This window comes from Ahaetulla prasina, chromosome 3 (genome assembly GCF_028640845.1).
Source record: "Ahaetulla prasina isolate Xishuangbanna chromosome 3, ASM2864084v1, whole genome shotgun sequence".
Taxonomy (NCBI): Eukaryota; Metazoa; Chordata; class Lepidosauria; order Squamata; family Colubridae; genus Ahaetulla; species Ahaetulla prasina.
In genome coordinates, this window is record NC_080541.1 from 106,879,793 (window position 1) to 106,903,766 (window position 23,974).

The following is a 23,974-nucleotide window of genomic DNA, read 5'->3' on the forward strand; positions in this document are numbered from 1 at the left end:
CGTGTATAGCAGTCCCCTGGGCCAAGGGCAGTGAAGAGCACTGACTCCCTCTGAGCCCTTTGCTGGAAAGTGGGAGAAGAAGTGAGACAGTTGGCTATTGACTAGAGATGCAAAAAGGTCCACGATCAGGTGGTCAAAGTGAGCCCCGATTTCCTTGACCAATTCCGGCTGCAGGAGCCACTCGGAATGGTCTTGGGTGGCCCTGCTCAGCCAATCTGCCTGCACATTGTCCAAGCCCGAAATGTGCTTTGCCTTGATGGACACCAGGTTCTTCTCTGCCCAGCGACAAAGGAGTCTCGCTTCCTCCATCAGTCACCTGGAGTGTGTGCTGCCTTGTCTGTTCACATGTGCCTTTGCAGCCACATTGTCGGTAAGAAGGATCACATGTTGGTGTGCCTGTTGCTCCCTGAATGACCTGAGAGCCAAGCGAACTGCCCTCAGTTCTAACCATTGATACTCTGTCGTGACTCTGTCCTTGACCAAGTGCCCTGGGCCACTAGGTGTTGACAATGGGCACCCCAGCCCTCTAGACTGGCATCCGTGGTGACTATCTGACATTTCTGGACCTTGAAATGGCATCCCTTTGTCATGCGGTCGGATACCCACTAGCGGAGAGATGTTAATACCGCTGCCGGAACCCGAACTCCGTGCTCTATCCTGATCTCTGAAACGGTAATATGAACTACTGTAGAGGTTGTGCATGGAATCTTGCCCATGTATTTATGCAAGAAATCATCTTGACTAGTAAGGTTACCAGTAAGGCGAATGGTACAACCTTGGTCAATCTGACCTGTGTTACCAACCTCCTGATGGTCTCGAGCCTCTTTGGTGACCGGAACACCTGACAGCTCACCATATCTATAATTGCCCCTAGATGTATCAGGTGGTTTGTTGGAGTGAGATGGCTCTTCCGCATATTGATGGAGAAGACATATGCCTGCAGACAGTGCATCGTGAGCCTTAAGTCCCCTTCCGCCTTTGAATAAGACGTTGACTGGACTAGAATGTCATCCAGGTAACTTTACTACTCAGTCTGGAGCACCACTGACTAAAAATACACCAAGTGGTGTTATAAATACGCATTGTGGACAGTCTCCTGGCCACCTGAATCATCCGTATGACACCCGCTGAGAAGTTCCGCACCGTCAGAAGTCTCCGCTCAACCGCCACACAGTCAGATGTAGCTATTGCGGGTCTGGATGGTAGATGGGCCCCTGGGTGAGGGAGACACTTTCGGGCAGAATCCTCCATGGGTCGGCAATCGATAGGCAGACCAGATTCACGAACCATGGGCATCTGAGCCAATGAGGGGCGATCAGGATCACCTCCGCCTTCTCCTGTAAAATCCGATTGATCACCCATGGAATCAATGCCATGGGTGGAAACGTGTATAGCAGTCCCCTGGGCCAAGGGCAGTGAAGAGCACTGACTCCCTCTGAGCCCTTTGCTGGAAAGTGGGAGAAGAAGTGAGGCAGTTGGCTATTGACTAGAGATGCAAAAAGGTCCACGATCAGGTGGTCAAAGTGAGCCCCGATTTCCTTGACCAATTCCGGCTGCAGGAGCCACTCGGAATGGTCTTGGGTGGCCCTGCTCAGCCAATCTGCCTGCACATTGTCCAAGCCCGAAATGTGCTTTGCCTTGATGGACACCAGGTTCTTCTCTGACCAGCGACAAAGGAGTCTCGCTTCCTCCATCAGTCACCTGGAGTGTGTGCTGCCTTGTCTGTTCACATGTGCCTTTGCAGCCACATTGTCGGTAAGAAGGATCACATGTTGGTGTGCCTGTTGCTCCCTGAATGACCTGAGAGCCAAGCGAACTGCCCTCAGTTGTAACCATTGATACTCTGTCGTGACTCTGTCCTTGACCAAGTGCCCTGGGCCACTAGGTGTTGACAATGGGCACCCCAGCCCTCTAGACTGGCATCCGTGGTGACTATCTGACATTTCTGGACCTTGAAATGGCATCCCTTTGTCATGCGGTCGGATACCCACTAGCGGAGAGATGTTAATACCGCTGCCGGAACCCGAACCCCGTGCTCTATCCTGATCTCTGAAACGGTAATATGAACTACTGTAGAGGTTGTGCATGGAAACTTGCCCATGTATTTATGCAAGAAATCATCTTGACTAGTAAGGTTACCAGTAAGGCGAATGGTACAACCTTGGTCAATCTGACCTGTGTTACCAACCTCCTGATGGTCTCGAGCCTCTTTGGTGACCGGAACACCTGACAGCTCACCATATCTATAATTGCCCCTAGATGTATCAGGTGGTTTGTTGGAGTGAGATGGCTCTTCCGCATATTGATGGAGAAGACATATGCCTGCAGACAGTGCATCGTGAGCCTTAAGTCCCCTTCCGCCTTTGAATAAGACATTGACTGGACTAGAATGTCATCCAGGTAACTTTATACCCGGACTGGTCTGGATCTGAGTGAGGCCCCTAGTGCCACTGAAGCTTTGGGTGCTGATGCTAGCCCAAACAGTAAGGCTCAATACTGGAGATGTCTGCTGCTGTAATAAAATCTCAGGTACTGCCTGTGCTACCGGTGAATTGGAACATGTAAGTACGCCTCTGTGAAGTCTATGGAGGTCAAGAAGTCTGGACATTCTCTAAGATTGATTGAAGAGAAAGCAACTTGAACCTCCGCTATCTGAGATAATTGTTCAGGCCCTTTAAATTGAGAATTGGCCACAACCCCCCAACCGAGGTCTTTTGAATTATGAATAACATGGAATAATACCCGTTTCCCTGCTGCTCTTCTGGGATGGGCTCCATTGCCTTTCTGTCCAGCAAATGCTTTATGTCCATGTGCCATCTTTTGGCCATGCCCCGTGATCTGGGGCAATGGATAAAGAACCTTGGAGGGGCATGAGAAATTCTATGGAGAGACTTGATGTTATGATCTCTCTGACCCATGCGTCTGTCTTTGTCTGCTCCCATTGGTCCGCAAAAAGGCCTAATCAGCCACCAATGGAAGCCCTGTCCCTGGAGTCAGCGGGGACGGCGAAAAGAGCGATTGCTCCCTCCACGGAAAGGCTGCCTATAAGAAGATCGTGATCTGTTTCTGTCCGTGAATCCTTGGCTTCTCTTTTGATACTGTCCTGACTGATAATACTGTCCCTGGCCAAATCCCCTCTGTGACCATTGAAATCCTGACCCCTCCATAGGGACAAAAATAAGGCCATCGGAAAGGTAACACCTTTGAGTAACACCTACCCACCCTTCTTGAAAGAGTCGGTAAAACTTTTCTCTTGTCACTGGCCCTTATCAAAATTGGGTCCAAGGACGTACCAAATAATTTAGATTCTTTGAATGGGGCAGACACCAGTCTCCACTTCCTCTTGGAGTCTGCCTGCCAGTGCTTGAGCCAACATAAGCGCCTCGCCGTAACTGCTGAGGCAATGGCCCTTGGCCCAAACTTTGAGCTGAAGTCAATGTGGCATCCGCCATGAATTCAGCGGCTGCCACTATTTTATTATTAAAGTCCTGATGGATTCTAACCTCCATGGCCGGCACCGCCTCCTGCATGTACTTGAGCTAAAGCAGGGATGCTCTGGTAAAAAAGGATGCAGCCGTAGCTGCCTTGATCCCCCAGGCAGCCACCTGATGTGCCTTATGGAGCGCTAACTCTAACTTCCACTCATCTGGTTTCAACACTTCCTCTGCCTCTGCAAGAGCCGCTGAGGATGATGCCGAGGCAATCAGCAGCTCATCAACCTCTGGTACTTCAAGGAGCTCAGGGAGATCAGGAGTCATGTTGTAAAACCTCCTGTCATATGATGACAAATTTGGATATGTCCCTGGGAATTCCCACTGCCTCTGGATCATATCAAAAAACAATTGGGGAGCTGGAATATCCTCCGTTTCTATCGAAGGCTCAGAAAAAAGCAATTCGGCTGGATGCTGTTCCACCAAAGCCCCTTCAGGTGGTAGTTGTGCCCAACTTAGTCGAACTCTATGCCTTAATTAGCAGGGCCGTGAATAAGTGGGGCCTAAACAACCCCTTAAAAACGGTTGATCTGGCAGTAGGCCGTCTTCGTCTGATAATTCTTGATCTAACTGTCCCTCTTTAAGGGACAGAGAGTCATCTGTCCCTGAAGATGAGGCCAAGGAACCAGAACTCTGTGGTGACACATGCTGTTGTGACCCAGGTTCCTGGACTCGGACTCCGGGAGGAGGATGATTCAGAGAGTGAGGAGGAGGAGCTGGCAAGGCCTGCTTCCGCTGGATCCTCTCCCTCCCTAGCACGGACCCAGGAGAAGGAGGAGGGGCTGGCAAGGCCTGATTCCCCCGGGCCTTCTTCTGATTTCGCAACGCCCCAAGAACAATCTTGGTTTGATGCAAGACTGCGCAGACGTGACCGGCGCACACAGCAGAAGAGGCATTGGGACAAGGTCAGAGAATGATGAGTCACAGAGTGACACCCACAGGGGCTATAAAGCAGGAGGCGGAGCTTCCTGGCTTTTTGTCTTGGACAAAGCAGTGAATTTGCACGGGCAAACTGTTTCAATGGAGGGAAGAATATGTTTGTGAGTGAATCTTACCTTATCTATAATTTCCTAGTTATCACCAGAGACTTGGCAGGCACGTGGGTAGATGTGGCCAGAAAATCTCTGTGCCAGAAGGATTCCAGCCAAATGTAAATAAACTTGAAAAGAAGGCCTTTGACTGACTTTTGGTTGGGAGTATTGGGAGGGGGAAACAGAACACATGCACTCGTGAGTCCTGAAACTGACAAATGTTGCCTGAAAGCAGGGCCTCCGCTCTGCTAGCTGGATGTCTCAACACCGGCCTCAAAGCCGTGCTGCACAGCCTCTGAGATCCATTTCTCCACCATAGACGGCATTAACATCTCATACTCTCCTGGCTGGCGATCTGCTGCTGCCGTTGGAATAAAGGAAGCCACTAAGGAGGGCCTAGCCCCCACGTTTGGCTCTCCACCCATGGGTGACAATGACATCGTAGGCCTGACACCAGTAAAAGGACCTGATCTCCAAGGAAGAAGAAAAACAGCATAAACTACAGCGGGCTCAAGCCTCGGGCTCTTCAAGCTGTTCAGCTGAAAACCAGCAATGAAGCTGACCAAAAGCCTCCAAAGCAATCCAATCTAGTACAAAGATAACTCACAAGCAGTCTGAACGAGCTCAAGACTGAGTTGAAACTGGGAGCATCAGCAGAGGACATCTCTTCAGTTTAAACTCAGTTTGCAGAGCTAAAAGATAAGAGTGATACCCATGCCTGGAGTATCAAGGCCCCTATCTGGAAAATAATTACATGTCTTCAGCTAAATATGCTTAATTGTTTCCATGTGACCTGACCTATTAAGATGCCCAATTATACTCCTTTATTCAGCTTGTAAAGCAAATGACTGAAAGGCTTATACTGTAGCTCCAATTTGTGGCAAGGTCTATATCAGGGTTGTCCAACCTTGACAACTTCTCCAACCTGGCTGGGGAATTCTGGGAGTTGAAGTCCAGAGGTCTCAAAATTGCCAAGGTTGGACACCCCCCTGGGCTACATTATCCCAAGAAGCAGCAACTGGATGCCTTAATAATTTCAAATGTGATTTTTCAGTTCAAAATCCCAGCAACAATATTATATGTGAGAGATAAGCCAAGAGTCAGTAGATGTTAGCCAACAACCAATAACACATTCACCTTCAAGCAAGAGCCAAATCCATTGAAATAAGCACAAGTAACAGCAATGGGCTTCAGGTGCCTTGAGAGCTGCACCCCCCCACACACTAATAAAATGTAATCAATTCTTCAATTTGGTTCTCTCTAATTTGAAATAGAATGCTATGTGGCTCTGTCCTATCATGAATCTGAGAAATTTTAGCCATGTTAGGCCATGAGAAGTTGCAGAGCTGAAATTTACTGTCAAATCCTGGTCTGGAGTATCTTGTATGTATTTGGCATCTTGGTTTCCCTCTTATCACTATAACAGGAAGAGTGGCAATGTCCACAGTGATTAGCACACTGGCTGTTCACATACCAGCAGTGCAGTCAGTAAAGAATTAAGAGTATGACTAAGCAGGATGGTGAAACATCAGCTGCAGACCTTAGTCAGTAAGTGGGAGAGAGGAGTGAAAGGAAGTTGAAGAAGGTAACAACCGGAAGCACCTCACTTCAGCCCAAAATTCCTGCCCAAGCAAGAAGACCAAATTAGACTTCTGACTAAACAAGAGCCACTTTGTCTAGTGGCTAAGGCACCAGGCTAGAAAGCAGGAAACCATGAGTTCAAGTTCTACCTTAGCCATTCATACACCTGGATGAAACCGTCTATCTAGACCCGTTCCAGTCCGGTTTCCGGCCCGGTTACAGCACGGAGACGGCTTTGGTCGCGTTGGTGGATGATCTCTGGAGGGCCAGGGATAGGGGTTGTTCCTCTGCCCTGGTCCTATTAGACCTCTCAGCGGCTTTCGATACCATCGACCATGGTATCCTGCTGCGCCGGTTGGAGGGATTGGGAGTGGGAGGCACCGTTTATCGGTGGTTCTCCTCCTATCTCTCCGGCCGGTCGCAGTCAGTGTTGACAGGGGGCAGAGGTCGGCCCGAGGTGCCTCACTTGTGGGTGCCGCAGGGTCGATCCTCTCGCCTTCTGTTTAACATCTACATGAAGCCGCTGGGTGAGATCATCAGTGGTTTCGCGTGAGGTATCAGCTGTATGCGGATGACACCCAGCTGTACTTTCCACCGGACCACCCCAACGGTTATCAAGTGCTGTCCCGTGTCTGGAGGCCGACGGGTCTGGATGGGGAGAAACAGGCTCAAGCTCAATCCTCCAAGACAGAGTGGCTGTGGATGCCGCATCCCGGTACAGTCAGCTAACCGCGGCTGACCATCGGTGGCGAGTCATTGGCCCCGGCGGAGGGGTGCGCAACTTAGGCGCCCTCCTGGATGAACGGCTGTCTTTAGAAGACCATTTGACGGCCGCCTCCAGGAGAGCGCTTACCAGGTTCGCCTGGTACGCCAGTTGCGCCTTTCTGGACCGGGATGCCCTGTGCACGGTCACCACGCACTCGTGACGCCCCGCCTGGATTACTGCAATGCTCTCACATGGGGCTCCTTGAAGGGCATCCGGAGGCTGCAGTTAGTCCAGAATGCAGCTGCGCGGATGATAGAGGGAGCCCTCGTGGCTCCCACATAACACCCATCCTGCGCAGGCTGCACTGGCTACCTGTGGTTTTCCGGTGCGCTCAAGGTGTTGGTGACCACCTTTAAAGCGCCCATGGCATAGGGCCGGGTTATTTACGGGACCGCCTACTGCTACCGAATACCTCTCATCGACCCGTGCGCTCTCACAGGAGGGACTCTCAGGGTGCCGCCAGCGAGGCAATGTCGCCTGGTGGCGCCCAGGGGAGGGCCTTCTGTGGGGCCTCCCACCCTCTGGAACGAACTGCCCCCGGGACTTCGTCAACTTCCGGACCTTCGGACCTTCCGCCGTGAGCTCAAAACATACTTATTTCATTGCGCAGGACTGAGTTAGGTTTTAATTAATGGGTTTTAAGTGGGGTTTTATTTTTTATATTTTTAATTATTTTAATTGTTAGGCTTTATAATAAGTTTTTTAATTGTTTTTTAGATTGTATTTATCTGTTTTTTTAGATGCCTGTAAACCGCCCTGAGTCCTGTGGGAGATAGGGCGGTATATAAATTTGAACAATAAATAAATAAATAAATAAATGAAAGCCGGCTGAGTGATCTTGGGCCAGTCATTCTCTCTCAGCTCACAGGGTTGTTGTGAGGAAAATAGGGGGAAAGTATGTTGGATATGTTTTCTGCCTTGAGTTTTTTGTAAAAATAATAAAGGCGGGATACAAATACATAAATAATTAAAAATGCCACTGTTCTGTAAGCAATGTAAGACTATTTTGCTTACCTCTTCTATTTAACTCAAACCCTTAAGAAGTAAATACTTAAGTGGCCACCTTTATTTATGTTAGGGTTTTTCTTAATATGAACAGAACACTAGAACAGTACAAGAACACAAAGACTATTTGTTTTCCCCTCACAAAACTGTTATTGTACAAAATTAAACTCTTACCTTAGCTATTCTTTTTGTATTCTTATTTATTCTGTAAATTTACAGAATAATAATACAAAAAGAATAGCTGTAAACTTAGAATAACAAGAAGATAGCGTAAGATAAGAGTTTCATTTTTCTCCCAGGTCTATAGCTCCTGCAGTTAATCTCTGCCCATTTGAATGTGAAAATCCTTTTCACTCCTCAATAGATTTGTGAATGGGTTCATCTCTCCTTCCATTGCTCCAGCACTTACAGGCCTCTGTTTCTGGAATTGGTTTGTAGAGCTCTGCACCTGGGCTGCTGCAAATAGTGGCCTTGCTTGGGTTTGCAGACTCTGGTGGGGCTCTTTTCCTCCCCTGCCTCTCAGCAGTCGTGCAGCTCCAATAATTGAAGTTTTCTCTTGCTATCTGAAGATGACAGCTCAGGTTCTCACCTTTGGGTTGGAGTTTCTCTTACCCACATCTCTTACCCACATCTCTGAGCTCTACAAGAGTCTAGTGTGACTCTTTTTCTTGGGACACTCACACACCTGCTTGTTTTCAGTTCCCAAACTCCCCAGTTAACCCTCTTTCTCAGATAGTACCAAACTCTGGATCCCCAGGAAGAAAAATGCTCTAGGCAGTGAGTTCACTCTTTTTCACTTTAATTATTTTTGCCCAGTCATTAACATCTGGGAGAGCTGACTCATTCCAAGTTCTATTTGTAAAACAGTGTCATCTTGGAGGACCTAAGAGATGGGTCTTCTCTGTGGCTGCCCTTGCCCTATGCAGCAATCCAAAAGGTCCCAACCCTGCTGGTGCTTTCACAAATCTTTTGCGTCCTTATAATTACATAACTTTTGTCTTGCATGTTACTTGGTTTGGGGTTTTCCTCTTTCTTAATGCACTGTTGGTTATTAATGTCTAGTGTTGTTGTTATCATATTGTGGCTTTGGGAGACAGCTCTGATTCTTTTTAAAATCTAATATGCAAGCTGCCTAGAGTTACCTCATCATTCAAGTAGCCTATGAGTTTAATCAAGTAAATTAATAAAAATGACCCATTCATAAATAATGAAGTTCTTCTTTCCCTATCATCTCTATTGACCAGGGGCAACCTTGCTTTCTGATACCTGTTCCCAGCAAATTATTGATTCTATAATATTCCTATAAGGGGCTTTTGAAATTTCTTCTTATTTTGCAAATGTGTATAAAGAGATAAAGAAGTATAAACAACATAAAGTGTAAATCTTCTTGACTCAAAATTATCTACACTGATGTGCAAGCAAATATATTAAATACAAGAAGGTTACATAGTTCTTTCCTCAACTTTTCTTGAAATTAAACTTGAAATTAAAAATTATTTTTTAAAAATTATTTTTATAAGACCAGCTGGAATAAAGAAGCATATGGAGGCAAAAGGATTATCTTCTTCTCACTCTAAGTACCACTGTAGATATATTTGTAATGATGATACACGAAGAAGAATCTATTCTGTAGATCTTAAACCATGGATAGAAACATTGCGGTCAAAAAATGGCATAAAAGACTATAAATGCATAAACAGCACATTTGATTCTTGAGGGAACATGCTTTCCCATGCAATTGCATATTTAAATTTCAGATGAGCTGTCTTTCCTACCAGTTAACATAACTTTGTCAGGATTCTATTTCACTCAGCTTATGTCCAGGCAATGTAAGCTATTTTCCTGGGTCCTTGAATCAGAAAGATAAATAGAAATGGGTATTGCCTACATACTAAGAATGCTGCATTGATAGTATGCTTCTGTAAAAGTTGAAAAAGCATGAAAAAGATAGAACTTTCTACTACCTCATTGACAAATGCTCAGATATCAGACCAATGTTTTCCAGCACCACCTACTGGAGACTGTTCATCAAACAAAACCAATTCAGAACAGGACTACATTGTTCAAAAATAGACTAGACTAGACTAGACTAGAATAGAATAGAATAGAATTTTTTATTGGCCAAGTGTGATTGGACACACAAGAAATTTGTCTTGGTGCATACACTCTCAGTGTACATAAAAGAAAAGATACATTAGTCAAGAATCATAAGGTACAACACTTAATGATAGTCATAGGGAACAAATAAGCAATCCAATTATATTAGGAAATAGTTAATATAAATCGTAAGGATACCAGCAACAAGGTTAGTCATACAGTCTTAAGTGGAAGGAGATGGGTGATGGGAACAATGAGAAGATTAATAGTAGTGCAGATTTAGTAAATAGTTTGACAGTGTTGAGGGAATTATTTGTTTAGCAGAGTGATGGCGTTTGGGAAAAAACTGTTCTTGGTTTTTCCCCAAACGCCATCTGAGTCTAGTTGTTCTCGTGTGTAGTGCTCTATAGTGTCGTTTTGAGGGTAGGAGTTGAAACAGTTTATGTCCAGGATGTGAAAGGTCTGTAAATATTTTCACAGCTCTCTTTTTGACTCATGCAGTATACAGGTCCTCAATGGAAGGCAGGTTGGTAGCAATTGCTTTTCTGCAGTTCTAATTATCCTCTGAAGTCTGTGTCTGTTTTGTTGGGTTGCAGAACCAAACCAGACAGTTATAGAGGTGCATCATCACAGATCATCACAGTAGTGAAATCTGCCAGATATGCATCAAAATCAGCTGTGGCACTTTTCCTTTGCCTATTTCCTAGTTTTGATCACCTATAAAGAGAATTTCAATGAGACCCCAAATCAGACTAGAACTCAAACTGGACTGGGTTAAATAATATCTCGTTTAATTAAATCTCAATGTCATTTAAATTCATCTGGAACTTAGTTCCTACCACTTATTTGAACAGGTTGTCCACTACTTCAAAAAGAGAGCATAGAATAAATATTAAGAACTCATCTTAAGCAATAATTAGCCTTCCTTAGTATTCCAGGAATCCTTCCCTCCTGTAAGAACACATTAATTATTTCTGTCCTTGAAATGAGCCATCCTCTGGCAACTTTACCAAATGGACAAGGATCAAGAGTTTAAGTAATGAGTTGGAATTACTGACAATCTTGTCCACAGCTTCTGGATATGAAATATCCATTACAACAGAACAAGCAAATGCTTCAGATACAGGTAGTACTCGCCTTACAACTGTTCTTTCGAAGGCACAACAGTACTGAAAAAAGTGACTTATAACCATTTTTCACACTTGTGACTGTTGCAACATCTCCATGGCCACATGATCAAAATTCAGATTCTAGGCAACTGACTTATATTTATGATGGTTGCAGTGTCCCGAGATCATATGACTACCTTTCTGAAAAACAAAGTCAATGGGGAAGGCAGATTCACTGAACAACCTATGAAATTAACTGAACAGCTATAGTGCTTCACTTAACAACTATGGCAAGAAAAGTTGTAAAATGGGGCAAAACTCTGTCTCGCTCAGCAACAGAAATGTTGGGCTCAATTGTGGTTTTAAGTCAAGGGCTACCTGTACGTGAAAAGATACAGAATTAATCTGGGATACAGTGATTTTACTTGGCATAATACCGTTTGAACCTGTTGGAAGTGAATAGACTCTTTAGGACTGTGAGTTCAGCCTTGTGCTCTCTAGATCCATGCCCCTCCTGGCTTGTAAAAGTGTCTCAGGGGCTGTTGGGTAGTTTTTAACAGCAGTGAGTTCTTGGAGTGAAGAGGTTGCTGCAGCTGACATATGTGTAGCCATGTTTTATTGTAGTCATTTCCTATTCTTTTTCTAAGCTTTTTCTAGGTATTCTGTAAGAGGATCTAACGAAGCTTCAGGCTTGCCACATTCTAGCAGTAGAAACGGGGGTTGCAGAGGTAAGGGTGGGTGTTATGGCTAGGTAGCATTCTGCAGGAACTGAGAATGTGCCTGCAGATGGCTGAAGGTGGAGTTTGGAGTCACCGGACAGTTGGACTGTGAGCTGATTGGAGAATGTGACTCTGGGGGGAAACTTTTTTTAAAAAATTTATTTATTTATTTATTATTCAAATTTTTATACCGCTCTATCTCCCGAAGGACTCAGGGCGGTTCACAGCCTTATAAAACATAGAAAACATAAGAATAAATACAAGTTAAAACAACATTTAAAAAACTTATTACATTAGGCCAAATTTAAAACTATTGTTAAAATAATACAAAACCCCATTTAAAACTAATTTTAAAACTAAACTCTAGGCCAGCCCTGCACAAATAAATAGATGTGTCTTAAGCTTGCGGCGGAAGGTTCAAAGGTGAGGAAGTTGGTGCAGTCCTGGGGGGAGCTCGTTCCAGAGGGTGGGGGCCTCCACAGAGAAAGCCCTTCCCCTGGGTGTCGCCAGTCGGCACTGCCTGGGGGACGGCACCCTAAGGAGTCCCTCTCTGTGGGAGCGTACGGGTCGGTGGGAGGTAGTCGATGGCAGCAGGCGGTCCCGTAGATAACCCGGCCCTATGCCATGGAGCGCTTTAAAGATGGTAACCAAAACCTTGAAGCGCACTCGAAAGGCCACAGGTAGCCAGTGCAGTCTGCGCAGGAGAGGTGTCACATGGGAGCCACGAGGGGCTCCCTCTATTAACCCGCGCAGCTGCATTCTGAACCAACTGAAGCCTCCGGATGCTCTTCAAGGGGAGCCCCATGTAGAGAGCATTGCAATAATCCAAGCGAGATGTGATGAGCGCATGAGTGACCGTGCATAGGGCACCCCGGTCTAGGAAGGGGCGCAATTGGCGAACCAGGCGAACCTGGTAAAAAGCTCTCCTGGAGACGGCCGTCAAATGATCTTCAAAAGACAGCCATCCATCCAGGAGAACACCCAAGTTGCGCACCCTTTCCATTGGGGCCAGTAATTCGCCCCCAACAGTCAGCTGCAGCTGCAACTGACTGTACCGGGGTGCCGGCACCCACAGCCACTCCGTCTTGAAGGGATTAAGTTTGAGCCTGTTTCTCCCCATCCAGACCCGTATGGTACCGTCCAGGCACCGGGACAGCACTTCGATAGCTTCATTGGAGTGGCCCGGGATGGAAAAGTACAGCTGAGTATCATCAGCGTACAGATGGTACCTCACCCCAAAGCCACTGATGATCTCACCCAGCGGCTTCATATAGATGTTGAACAGGAGGGGCGAGAGAATCGACCCCTGTGGCACCCCACAAGTGAGGTGCCTCGGGGACAACCTCTGCCCCCGTCAACACCGTCTGCGACCGATCGGAGAGACAGGAGGAGAACCACCGATAAACGGTGCCTCCCACTCCCAATCCCTCCAATCAGTGCAGCAGGATACCATGGTCGATGGTATCAAAAGCCGCTGAGAGGTCTAATAGGACCAGGGCAGAGGAAAAACCCCTATCCCTGGCCCTCCAGAGATCATCAACCAACGCGACCAAAGCCGTCTCCGTGCTATAACCGGGCCGAAAGCCGGACTGGAACGGGTCCAGATAGACAGATTCATCCAGGTACCGGGGTAATTGACATGCCACCACACTCTCTACAACCTTCGCCACAAAGTGAAGGTTGGAGACTGGACGATAATTTCCTAAAACCGCCGGATCCAGGGAAGGCTTCTTGAGGAGGGGTCTCACCATCGCCTCTTTCAAGGTGGCAGGGACGACCCCCTCCAACAAGGAAGCATTTATAATCCCCCGGAGCCAGCCTTGTGTCACCTCCTGTGTGGCCAGCACCAACCAGGAGGGGCACGGATCCAGTAAACATGTGGTGGCATTCAACCTCTCCAGTAACCTGTCCATATCCTCGGGAGCCACAGGATCAAATCCATCCCAAACAATCTCGACAAGACGGGTCTCTGACATCTCACCTGGATCCACCCAATTTTGATCCAAACCATCCTGAAGCTGAGCAATTTTATCGTATAGATAACCACTAAACTCCTCGGCACACCCTTGTAACGGGTCATCCCGCACCCCCTGTTGAAGTAGGGAGCGGGTCACCCGAAACAGGGCAGCCGGGTGGTTATCTGCCGACGCAATGAGGGAAGAGACGTAAGAACGCCTCGCTTCCCTCAGTGCCACTAGGTAGGTCCTACTAAAAGACCTAACTAGTGTCCGATCAGCTTCCGAACGGCTGGATCTTTTGCCTTTTACTGGGTGTTAATTCTGGGGTTTGGTCAGAGCTGGAATTACACCAAGACCTTGCCAATTTGATATGTTCCTAATAAACGGACTTTGACTGAATATAACTGCCTTGGATTGTTCATTCCAGGGATTTATTACTTGGAAGCTTGACAGTTGTTCCTTCACCTCTAATGGAGGCTTTGGTTTACCTGCTCCTCAAGAAACCACCTCCAGGACTCCAATATCCTCTTTTGGGGGAAGGTGACTGAGAAGGTGGTTGTGCAGTAGCTTCAGAGGACCTTGGATGAAGGGTGGCACTTTTTCAGTTAGGAGTTCACACCTGGGTATGGTATGGCAATGGCAAAGGTTGACTTTTGGATGATTTCTGCCACAGGCAGGATAGTGGATGTGGGTCCCTCCTTGCCTTATTTGACATTTCATGCCAAATGAAGGATATCATCAACCATGGTATCCTTCTGGAGTGACTCTGAGGATTAGAGGTGGGTGGCGCAATATTGTAATTCACCTCATTTCTATGGGGTTAACTTCTGGCAAGTTAAGCAATGCTGTGGATGTCCTTCCCAGGGTCTGGAGGCTGTGACAATCTGGATAAGGAACAACAATCCTCAACTGAACTCTAATAAGACTGAGTGGCCTTGGGTTTTGAGCTCCTCCGCTTCTAAGACTACAATCTACAATCTTTGGTATTGGATTGGCTTGCACTGCACCAAACAGACTCTGGGCACAATTTGAGTGTCCTCCTAGACTCACAACTCCTGCTGTATGAGGAGAGAGAGAGAGAAAGAGAGACAGAGAGGGAGAGGGAGGGAGGAAGAGAGGGAGGGGGGAGGGATTTCCATTTCTTTAGAGATCTTACATGCCAATAACTACCATGCTTTAAGGTAATATTTTTTCAGGGTATCAGGGTTATCATAAAGTTTCCTGCCTCAGATCCTATCACCAGGCTCTAGCAGAAAACCAACAAGGTCAATATATGCCCTGTAATACATGATGGACTACAGAATAACTGAGACAGGTCCATTATTTTCACTTGTTTATATGAGGAATCACATAAGAATTTTAGTATGATTATTTCTCTTATTTCTCTAAATTAGGAAACCTGGAAAATGCTTCAATGCCACGTCCAAGTTTGTTTCTATAGACTAAAAGACCCTCATACAATGAAGTAAATGGTTCATCAGCTGAATCCAAATCTTATCTTGAAGATTTATTAAATGATACAGACACTCAGAAATCCACAACTATCATCCAGGATACCAATCAATGCAAAAGTCTTAGTACAGATGACTGTACTCTGTTTCTACTTTCCCAGGCTCAGTTTGCTACAGCATGAAGAAATCTTGTTGATGACATAGGTGACATTAATGATTGCACACTGTCTTAGTAATTTTATCATTTATGCGGTATCAGCATGTTCATTTTTTATATGCCCAAGGTCTTTCCATTTACTATGTTGTAGTTCATGTTGTCAACAATCTCACGCACACAAACACAAGGTAGGGAGATAATATTTCATTTGAAAACTTACACATTGTTTTCAGTTCAGTAAATTCAACCACCATCAACAAAGCTTAAAAATAAATTGAAGTACAGAACTGATACAAACTGAAATAGAATTTTACATATATATTTGATTCTACTGAATCCAAATGAACTAGCACTCTTCAGTGCTTTTTAGCAGAAAATAATTTTTCTAATTTTAAAAATGTGGTGCATTTTAAGTAATAACCTTTTAGCAATTAAGCCTTAAAGGAAGATAAGTTTCTATACATTTTCTGTAAATAACCCACATGCTAATAAATGAATTCTTAATTGTGGAATATGGGATTAAAGGACACAATCACTTTTTACAGGAAGTTAGGAATACAGCATAAAAAAAAGAGAAACATAAAGTTTATCATTACATTGCTAGCTATTGCCAAAGCAAACCACTTCAAAATTCATCTAAAACCCAAATATTTTTCATAGTTTAGAGCTATAAACAATATATACTGAAGAAAACCACCTTAATTAACACAACATCAACCCTTACATTAGCCCACCAAATGAGTCCAGTGATACAGAATTTTAATTCACCTTGGTAAACTGGTCCGTCCAGCGTCCAGTGTCAGATCTGTATGTACCATTTCCTGTTTCAGTTCTCCGATTTCTGAAGCAATTGTGTCAATTAGCTTGAAGGACAAAAGCAATATAACATCAGAAAGTGGAAGATGTAGAAATAAAAGAATGGACAAAATGAGTCACTTAGGATTACAACTCATTTCACCCTGCCTAATTCTGACTTCCCGTTCTTAAGAGGAACCAACATAATGAATTTCATTCAGTCACATATAAAATCAGCTTGTAGTAAACATATCTAATACTCCTTCCTCCTCCTCTTTTCCCTTCTACAACACCTATGCTTGAAGTCGGTTGGGTTCAGAGAGAAGACTGGCCCAGGGTCACCCAGTTGGGTTTCATGCCTAAGGCAGAACTAGAATTTACAGTCTCCCGGTTTGTTTCCTGGTGTCTTAACCACTAAACCAAAATCATTAAATAAATGATTTGTAAAATTCTGTTTAAGATTTGTATTGTTACGCAATACAATATGCAAACAACAAAAAAGAAAATAAATAAAAGACATACATGACATAAAAACATAAAAATCTAAGTGTTCAAAGTTTGATCACTCAGAATATCATTTTCCATACATCATTAAATAACCGATGTATAAAGAAGAGAGTGGACAAATATCCAAGATAATAAAACCAGGGTGGCACTGTCTTTCCATTGAGTATTTTTTTTTTTGCTAAGTCCCATCTTGATACTTCCACATCTCTTCATATAAAGATACATTCCAAATTTTGTATATATCATTCAAAAGCAGATCTGTAAACTGTTATGTTTCCTAAAGCCATACAAACATGGAAAATAAATAAAAATGGAACAATAGTATGACAAGCTTTTGTACAGATCATTTATATAGGTTTTCCCTCCATTGGTTTAGACTCATCCATTCTGAGAAATTCTGTATGATTAAAAGATACTTTTATTCCATTAGTGTGAATTATAATGATTGAAATGAAATATTTAATTTTTCAGGGATTTAAATACCAACCCAATTTCTCTGAACCACTAATGTTTACGACATGTTTACTGGACCCGTGCCCTTCCTGGCTGGTACTGGCCACTCAGGAGGTGACACGAGGCTGGCTCCAGAGGATTATCAACGCTTCTTTGTTGGAAGGGGTTTTCCCTGCCGCCTTGAAAGAGGCAGTGGTGAGACCCCTCCTTAAGAAGCCCTCCCTGGACCCAGCTATTTTGGGTAATTATCGTCCAGTCTCCAACCTTCGCTTTGTTGCGAAGGTTGTAGAGTGCCGTGGCGCGACAGCTACCCCAATACCTGGATGAAGACGTCTATCTAGACCCGTTCCAGTCCGGCTTCCGACCCGGATACAGCACGGAGACAGCTTTGGTCGCATTGGTGGATGATCTCTGGAGGGCTCGGGACAGGGGTTATTCCTCTGCCCTGGTCCTATTAGACCTCTCAGCGCTCGATACCATCGACCATGGTATCTTGCTGCGCGGTTGGGGATTGGGAGTGGGAGGCACCGATATCGGTGGTTCTCCTCCTATCTCTCCGACCGTCGCAGACGGTGTTGACAGGGGGCAGAGGTCGACCGCGAGGGCCTCACTTGTGGGGTCCTCAGGGGTCGATTCTCTCGCCTTCTGTTCAACATCTACATGAAGCCGCTGGGTGAGATCATCAGTGGTTTCGGGTGAGATACCAGCAGTACGCTGATGACACCCAGCTGTACTTTTCCACCCGGACCACCCCAATGAAGTTGTTGAAGTGCTGTCCCGGTGCTTGGAAGCCGACGGGTCTGGATGGGGAGAAACAGGCTCAAGCTTAATCCTCCAAGACGGAGTGGCTGTGGATGCCGGCACCGATTCAGTCAGCTGCAGCCGCGCTGGCTGTTGGAGGCGAGTTATTGGCCCCAAAGGATAGGGTGCGCAACTTAGGTGTCCTCCTGGACGATCGGCTGTCGCTTGAAGATCATTTGACGGCCGCTCCAGGGGCCTTCCACCAGGTCCGCCTGGTCCGCAGTTGCGCCTTCCTTGATCGGGATGCCTTATGCACGGTCACTCATGCGCTCGTTACCTCTCGCTTGGATTACTGTAATGCTCTCACATGGGGCTCCCTTGAAGTGCGCCGGAGGCTTCAGTTAGTCCAGAATGCAGCTGCGGGTTATAGAGGAGCTACACGTAGCTCCCATGTAACACCGATCCTGCGCAGGCTGCACTGGCTGCCTGTGGCTTTCGAGTGCACTTTAGGGTGTTGGTTATGACCTTTAAAGCGGCCCATGGCTTAGGACCTGGGTACTTACGGGACCGCCTGCTGCTACCACACGCCTCCCACCGACCCGTACGCTCCCATAGAGAGGGACTTCTCAGGGTGCCGTCCGCCAAACAATGCCGGCTGGCGGCCCCCAGGGGAAGGGCCTTCTCTGTGGGGGCGCCCACACTCTGGAATGAGCTTCCCCCGGGTTTACGTCAAATACCTGACCTTCGGACATTTCGTCGCGAACTAAAAACACATCTTTTTATCCGCGCGGGGCTGGCTTAAATTAGTTTTAAGGGGAAATTTTATTAATTTTAAATGGGGTTTTTAGTATGGAAATTTTTTAATCTTAGGCTAATTTAAATAAGTTTTTTAAATGGTATTTTAATCTGTATATTGTAATGTTTTATTTTTGCCTGTACACCGCCCTGAGTCCTTCGGGAGAAGGGCGGTATAAAAATTAAATAAAATAAATAAATAAATAAATAATGAGTTCTAAGAAGCAACTAACAATGAGTTGAATTGTACACTAGTAATAGTGTATTTATAAATAAACCATATTATAGATTTTCAAATATTACATATTAGTTAGGCACGTAGAGTATTGTAAATGTCACTAGTACACGTATTTTCTTCATTGTATTTTCTTGCAAGTGTAGAATCTGCTTTTTTTCAGATCAACCAAATATTGATCCTTTGGGTGCAACATTTTCTCAAAATGCACGTGAATTTTGAGTTCATTTTTTTTTCAAATGTTGGGCTTCCATCCATAAATATTTACTGGTGTAAATATAAGAAAACCATATTGCTCTATTCACTCAAGGCTTTTGCTAACATTTTATGGCAAGATTTGTAATGCACAACATCCCAAAATCAAGTTTAAGATCACCTATGACAGGTATACAATTTTTAATATGACTTTATTAAAATTATAAGATAAAAGATAAAACAAAAAACTAATATTTAGAATAAAAAAGGAAGAGAAAGAAAAGATATAAGAGAAGAACAGAAACAATAATCCAGTAGAAAAGAAATGTAAAGAAATGACTTCCAATTTTCTTTTATAGCAGTTGTAAGTATAAATGTAAATTAATAGCTTATTCTATGCTTATAATTTTGCTTATAATTCTCTATAATCTATTTTTCTAATTATCAAACCATATGTCCTAATTCATTGTTTTCAATTTGTGAAAAAAGCGAATAAAGTGTTTCTAATCAGCATTAAACTTAGGCAATGTCCTGTCTCTAATTAAAATTGTCAAATTGACCATTTCAGCAAGTTCCATCTTCTATGACAAGTATATAATTGATGTTGAAAGAATGAAACCAAATATGTCCCAGTCACTTAAATGTATATGCTATCATTTTGTTTTTAAGTAACAGGCTCAAGCTTAATCCTCCAAGACGGAGTGGCTGTGGATGCCGGCACCCGATTCAGTCAGCTGCAGCCGCGCTGGCTGTTGGAGGCGAGTTATTGGCCCCAAAGGATAGGGTGCGCAACTTAGGTGTCCTCCTGGACGATCGGCTGTCGCTTGAAGATCATTTGACGGCCGCTCCAGGGGGCCTTCCACCAGGTCCGCCTGGTCCGCAGTTGCGCCTTCCTTGATCGGGATGCCTTATGCACGGTCACTCATGCGCTCGTTACCTCTCGCTTGGATTACTGTAATGCTCTCACATGGGGCTCCCTTGAAGTGCGCCGGAGGCTTCAGTTAGTCCAGAATGCAGCTGCTGGTTATAGAGGAGCTACACGTAGCTCCCATGTAACACCGATCCTGCGCAGGCTGCACTGGCTGCCTGTGGCTTTCGAGTGCACTTTAAGGTGTTGGTTATGACCTTTAAAGCGCTCCATGGCTTAGGACCTGGGTACTTACGGGACCGCCTGCTGCTACCACGCCTCCCACCGACCCGTGCGCTCCCATAGAGAGGGACTTCTCAGGGTGCCGTCCGCCAAACAATGCCGGCTGGCGGCCCCAGGAAGGGCCTTCTCTGTGGGGCGCCACACTCTGGAATGAGCTTCCCCGGGTTTCGTCAAATACCTGACCTTCGGACATTTCGTCGCGAACTAAAACACATCTTTTATCCAGCGGGGCTGGCTTAAATTAGTTTTAAGGAAATTTTATTAATTTTAAATGGGGTTTTAGTATGGAAATTTTAATCTTAGGCTAATTTAAATAAGTTTTTAAATGGTATTTTAATCTGTATATTGTAATGTTTTATTTTGCCTGTACACCGCCCTGAGTCCTTCGGGAGAAGGGCGATATAAAAATTAAATAAAATAAATAAATAAATAAATAATGAGTTCTAAGAAGCAACTAACAATGAGTTGAATTGTACACTAGTAATAGTGTATTTATAAATAAACCATATTATAGATTTTCAAATATTACATATTAGTTAGGCACGTAGAGTATTGTAAATGTCACTAGTACACGTATTTTCTTCATTGTATTTTCTTGCAAGTGTAGAATCTGCTTTTTTTCAGATCAACCAAATATTGATCCTTTGGGTGCAACATTTTCTCAAAATGCACATGAATTTTGAGTTCATTTTTTTTTCAAATGTTGGGCTTCCATCCATAAATATTTACTGGTGTAAATATAAGAAAACCATATTGCTCTATTCACTCAAGGCTTTTGCTAACATTTTATGGCAAGATTTGTAATGCACAACATCCCAAAATCAAGTTTAAGATCACCTATGACAGGTATACAATTTTTAATATGACTTTATTAAAATTATAAGATAAAAGATAAAACAAAAAACTAATATTTAGAATAAAAAAGGAAGAGAAAGAAAAGATATAAGAGAAGAACAGAAACAATAATCCAGTAGAAAAGAAATGTAAAGAAATGACTTCCAATTTTCTTTTATAGCAGTTGTAAGTATAAATGTAAATTAATAGCTTATTCTATGCTTATAATTTTGCTTATAATTCTCTATAATCTATTTTTCTAATTATCAAACCATATGTCCTAATTCATTGTTTTCAATTTGTGAAAAAAGCGAATAAAGTGTTTCTAATCAGCATTAAACTTAGGCAATGTCCTGTCTCTAATTAAAATTGTCAAATTGACCATTTCAGCAAGTTCCATCTTCTATGTCAAGTATATAATTGATGTTGAAAGAATGAAACCAAATATGTCCCAGTCACTTAAATGTATATGCTATCATTTTGTTTTTTAAGTAATAGTTTGCGCCAAGAATTCCATATTTGGAATTCCTTGCCCTTGTTTAAGGATCCAATATATGCATACTACATAACACTAAGTCATTATTTGTTTCAGAAACTTGATGAATAAGTCATAAGTGTTTGCACATAATGCTAGTCCATAACCACACCTACATATAGACCACATATGTTGGACCTCTGCCTGACCACTACCTATTTTAAATACAATGGAGGTTTCTTCAGACGAAAGCTGCACTATGGCTTCACCTGTGTCCCCAATTGTGGCCAATCTCTACATGGAAGATGAAGAACTCTTTCACAGGATTTTCACCCACTCACTATAGGTATGTGGACAATACTTGGGTCATGATTAAAATACAGGAAGTGGAAGCCTTCACCAAACATCAATTCTATGGACAGACAGATTAAGTTCACACAGGAAGATGTTAAAGAAAACAGCCTGGCTTTTCTAGACTGTGCAGTGCATATTAAGGAAGGCAGAAGTATTAACACTGAAGTTTACAGTAAACCCCCACACAGAGATCAGTATTTACATTTTGATTCTCACCACCACTTGAGCAGAAAATGGCAGTGATCAGAACCCTACACCACTAAACTGAAAGTTTGCCTACCAGTAAAGGGGGAAAAGAAAAAGAATTAAAACATGACAAGGAATCCCTCAGACTTGTGGAATTATCCTAACTGGGCCTTCATCAAATCCAGAAAAAGATCCAACAGGAGTTCTTCCATTACAGACAAAGAGAGAATAACAAATATAGCAATGTTCTCATTCCATACATTGGAAGTCTATCTGAAAAGATCAGGAGAATTGTCAACCAACACAACATACAAGTACACTTTAAACACAAGAATATACTAAGGGAGAAACTCATCCACTCCTAGGATAAAACATACAGACAAAAACAGAGCAATGTGATATATGCAATACAATGCAGTGAGACATATGCAGATCTGTACATTGGTGAAACAAAACCACCACTCCACAAGTCCATGGCACAACATAGGAGATCAAATCCTTCAGGACAAGATTCAGCAGTCCATTTGCATTTGAAAGCTCTTTTGATGACAGCAGAGTTCAAAGTCATCACAACTGATGAAATTTCTTGAATGTTTTGTTCTTCTTCCTCAAGGAAAAAACAGTCCAGTTGCCTCTTGAAAAAGCATTCTTGAGACAACCACATTTACAATTTCTATTATGGTATAATGGGGATGTTGTGGATAATTCAAAATTAATTTTGTCTTATCATGTCTAATGCTATAATATGTGCAAAAACAGAGGATCTGAGTAAGCAAGATGAAGTATAAGCTAGCATATCCTAAAAAAGGGTAAATTGAAGGCAAAAGGAGAACGGGACAGCAGAGGATGAGATGGTTAGATAGTTAGTCATTGACGCAGTGAACATGAATTTGGGAAAACTCCAGGAGACAGTCGAGGATGGGGGTGGGGTGGGGTGGCATTCTGTACTCCATGAGGTCGTGAAGGTCATGATTGAACCACAACAAAAGAAAATAAAATCTTACTATTTTGAAAAGATAGCAGTTTGAAGAGATAAAAGTTTTGAAGAGATCAAATTTCAGATTGTGAAGTTATTAGAACTCACTGCAATGTAAAATTTAAAACTTCTGTCCCAGCTATGATTTTAGTAAAAATTTCAAATATAAGAAGCAAACTGGTCCATAATGAAATTCTGAAATTCATAAACAACCAATATCTTTATTAGGATAAATAAGAGAACAAGTTTTGAGTCCTTTGAAATTAATTATTTTGTCATATTCTAGCCTCTGAGCAAGTAAAGCTAAGCCAGCTTTCCCCTTAGAACAAAAGGGTTGATGGATTCACATCAGCTTTCCTTCCAAAGTATATTGTTTCACAATTCTGTCCACCAGGGGGAACCACACTACATCACTAAACACAAAATATCTGCAATATTTCAATCAATATCCTCAATAAAAGTCTCATAATATAAATAGTGGTTATATATACTTCTATATATTTACTTCTATATAATTATGTAGTCAGAGGTATGTATAATATAAATCATTATTTTGATATTTATATTTTCTTTCCTGTGAATTCACTGAGCTGAAATTCATGAAAAGTTCTCCCTTCCCTTCCCATTCCATTATGAACGAAGCCAAACACTTTGAAGTCCAACAGCAAGCTGGAAAAGAAAAGATTAAGGTCTATTTTCAAATAACAAGATCAAAAACAATGCTCAGATTTTTTACATGTATTCCTAGTATATAATGGGTGTACAAAGTATAATTTCATCTTATTATTAGAGATGGCATGTCTGTTATGAGGAAACAAGCTGATGTTTGTCTACAAATTGATATGCTTTGTGGGGATTGGATAGAAAGGTTTGTATCATAGCTAGAAAATGGGAATTAGAAGTGTTCTGTACT

General features: G+C 43.4%; 1 protein-coding gene across 3 annotated transcripts in view; it reads right to left on the reverse strand.

The window, feature by feature from the left end:
• RIN2 (Ras and Rab interactor 2) overlaps positions 1–23,974 on the reverse strand; it is an 85,998-nt gene that overhangs the window by 34,977 nt on the left and 27,047 nt on the right. For all 3 annotated transcript variants that reach the window (XM_058178327.1, XM_058178329.1, XM_058178330.1), the window contains one exon: positions 16,134–16,228. In XM_058178327.1, coding sequence (XP_058034310.1) covers positions 16,134–16,228 — 95 coding nt within the window. The remainder of the gene's footprint in view (positions 1–16,133; positions 16,229–23,974) is intronic.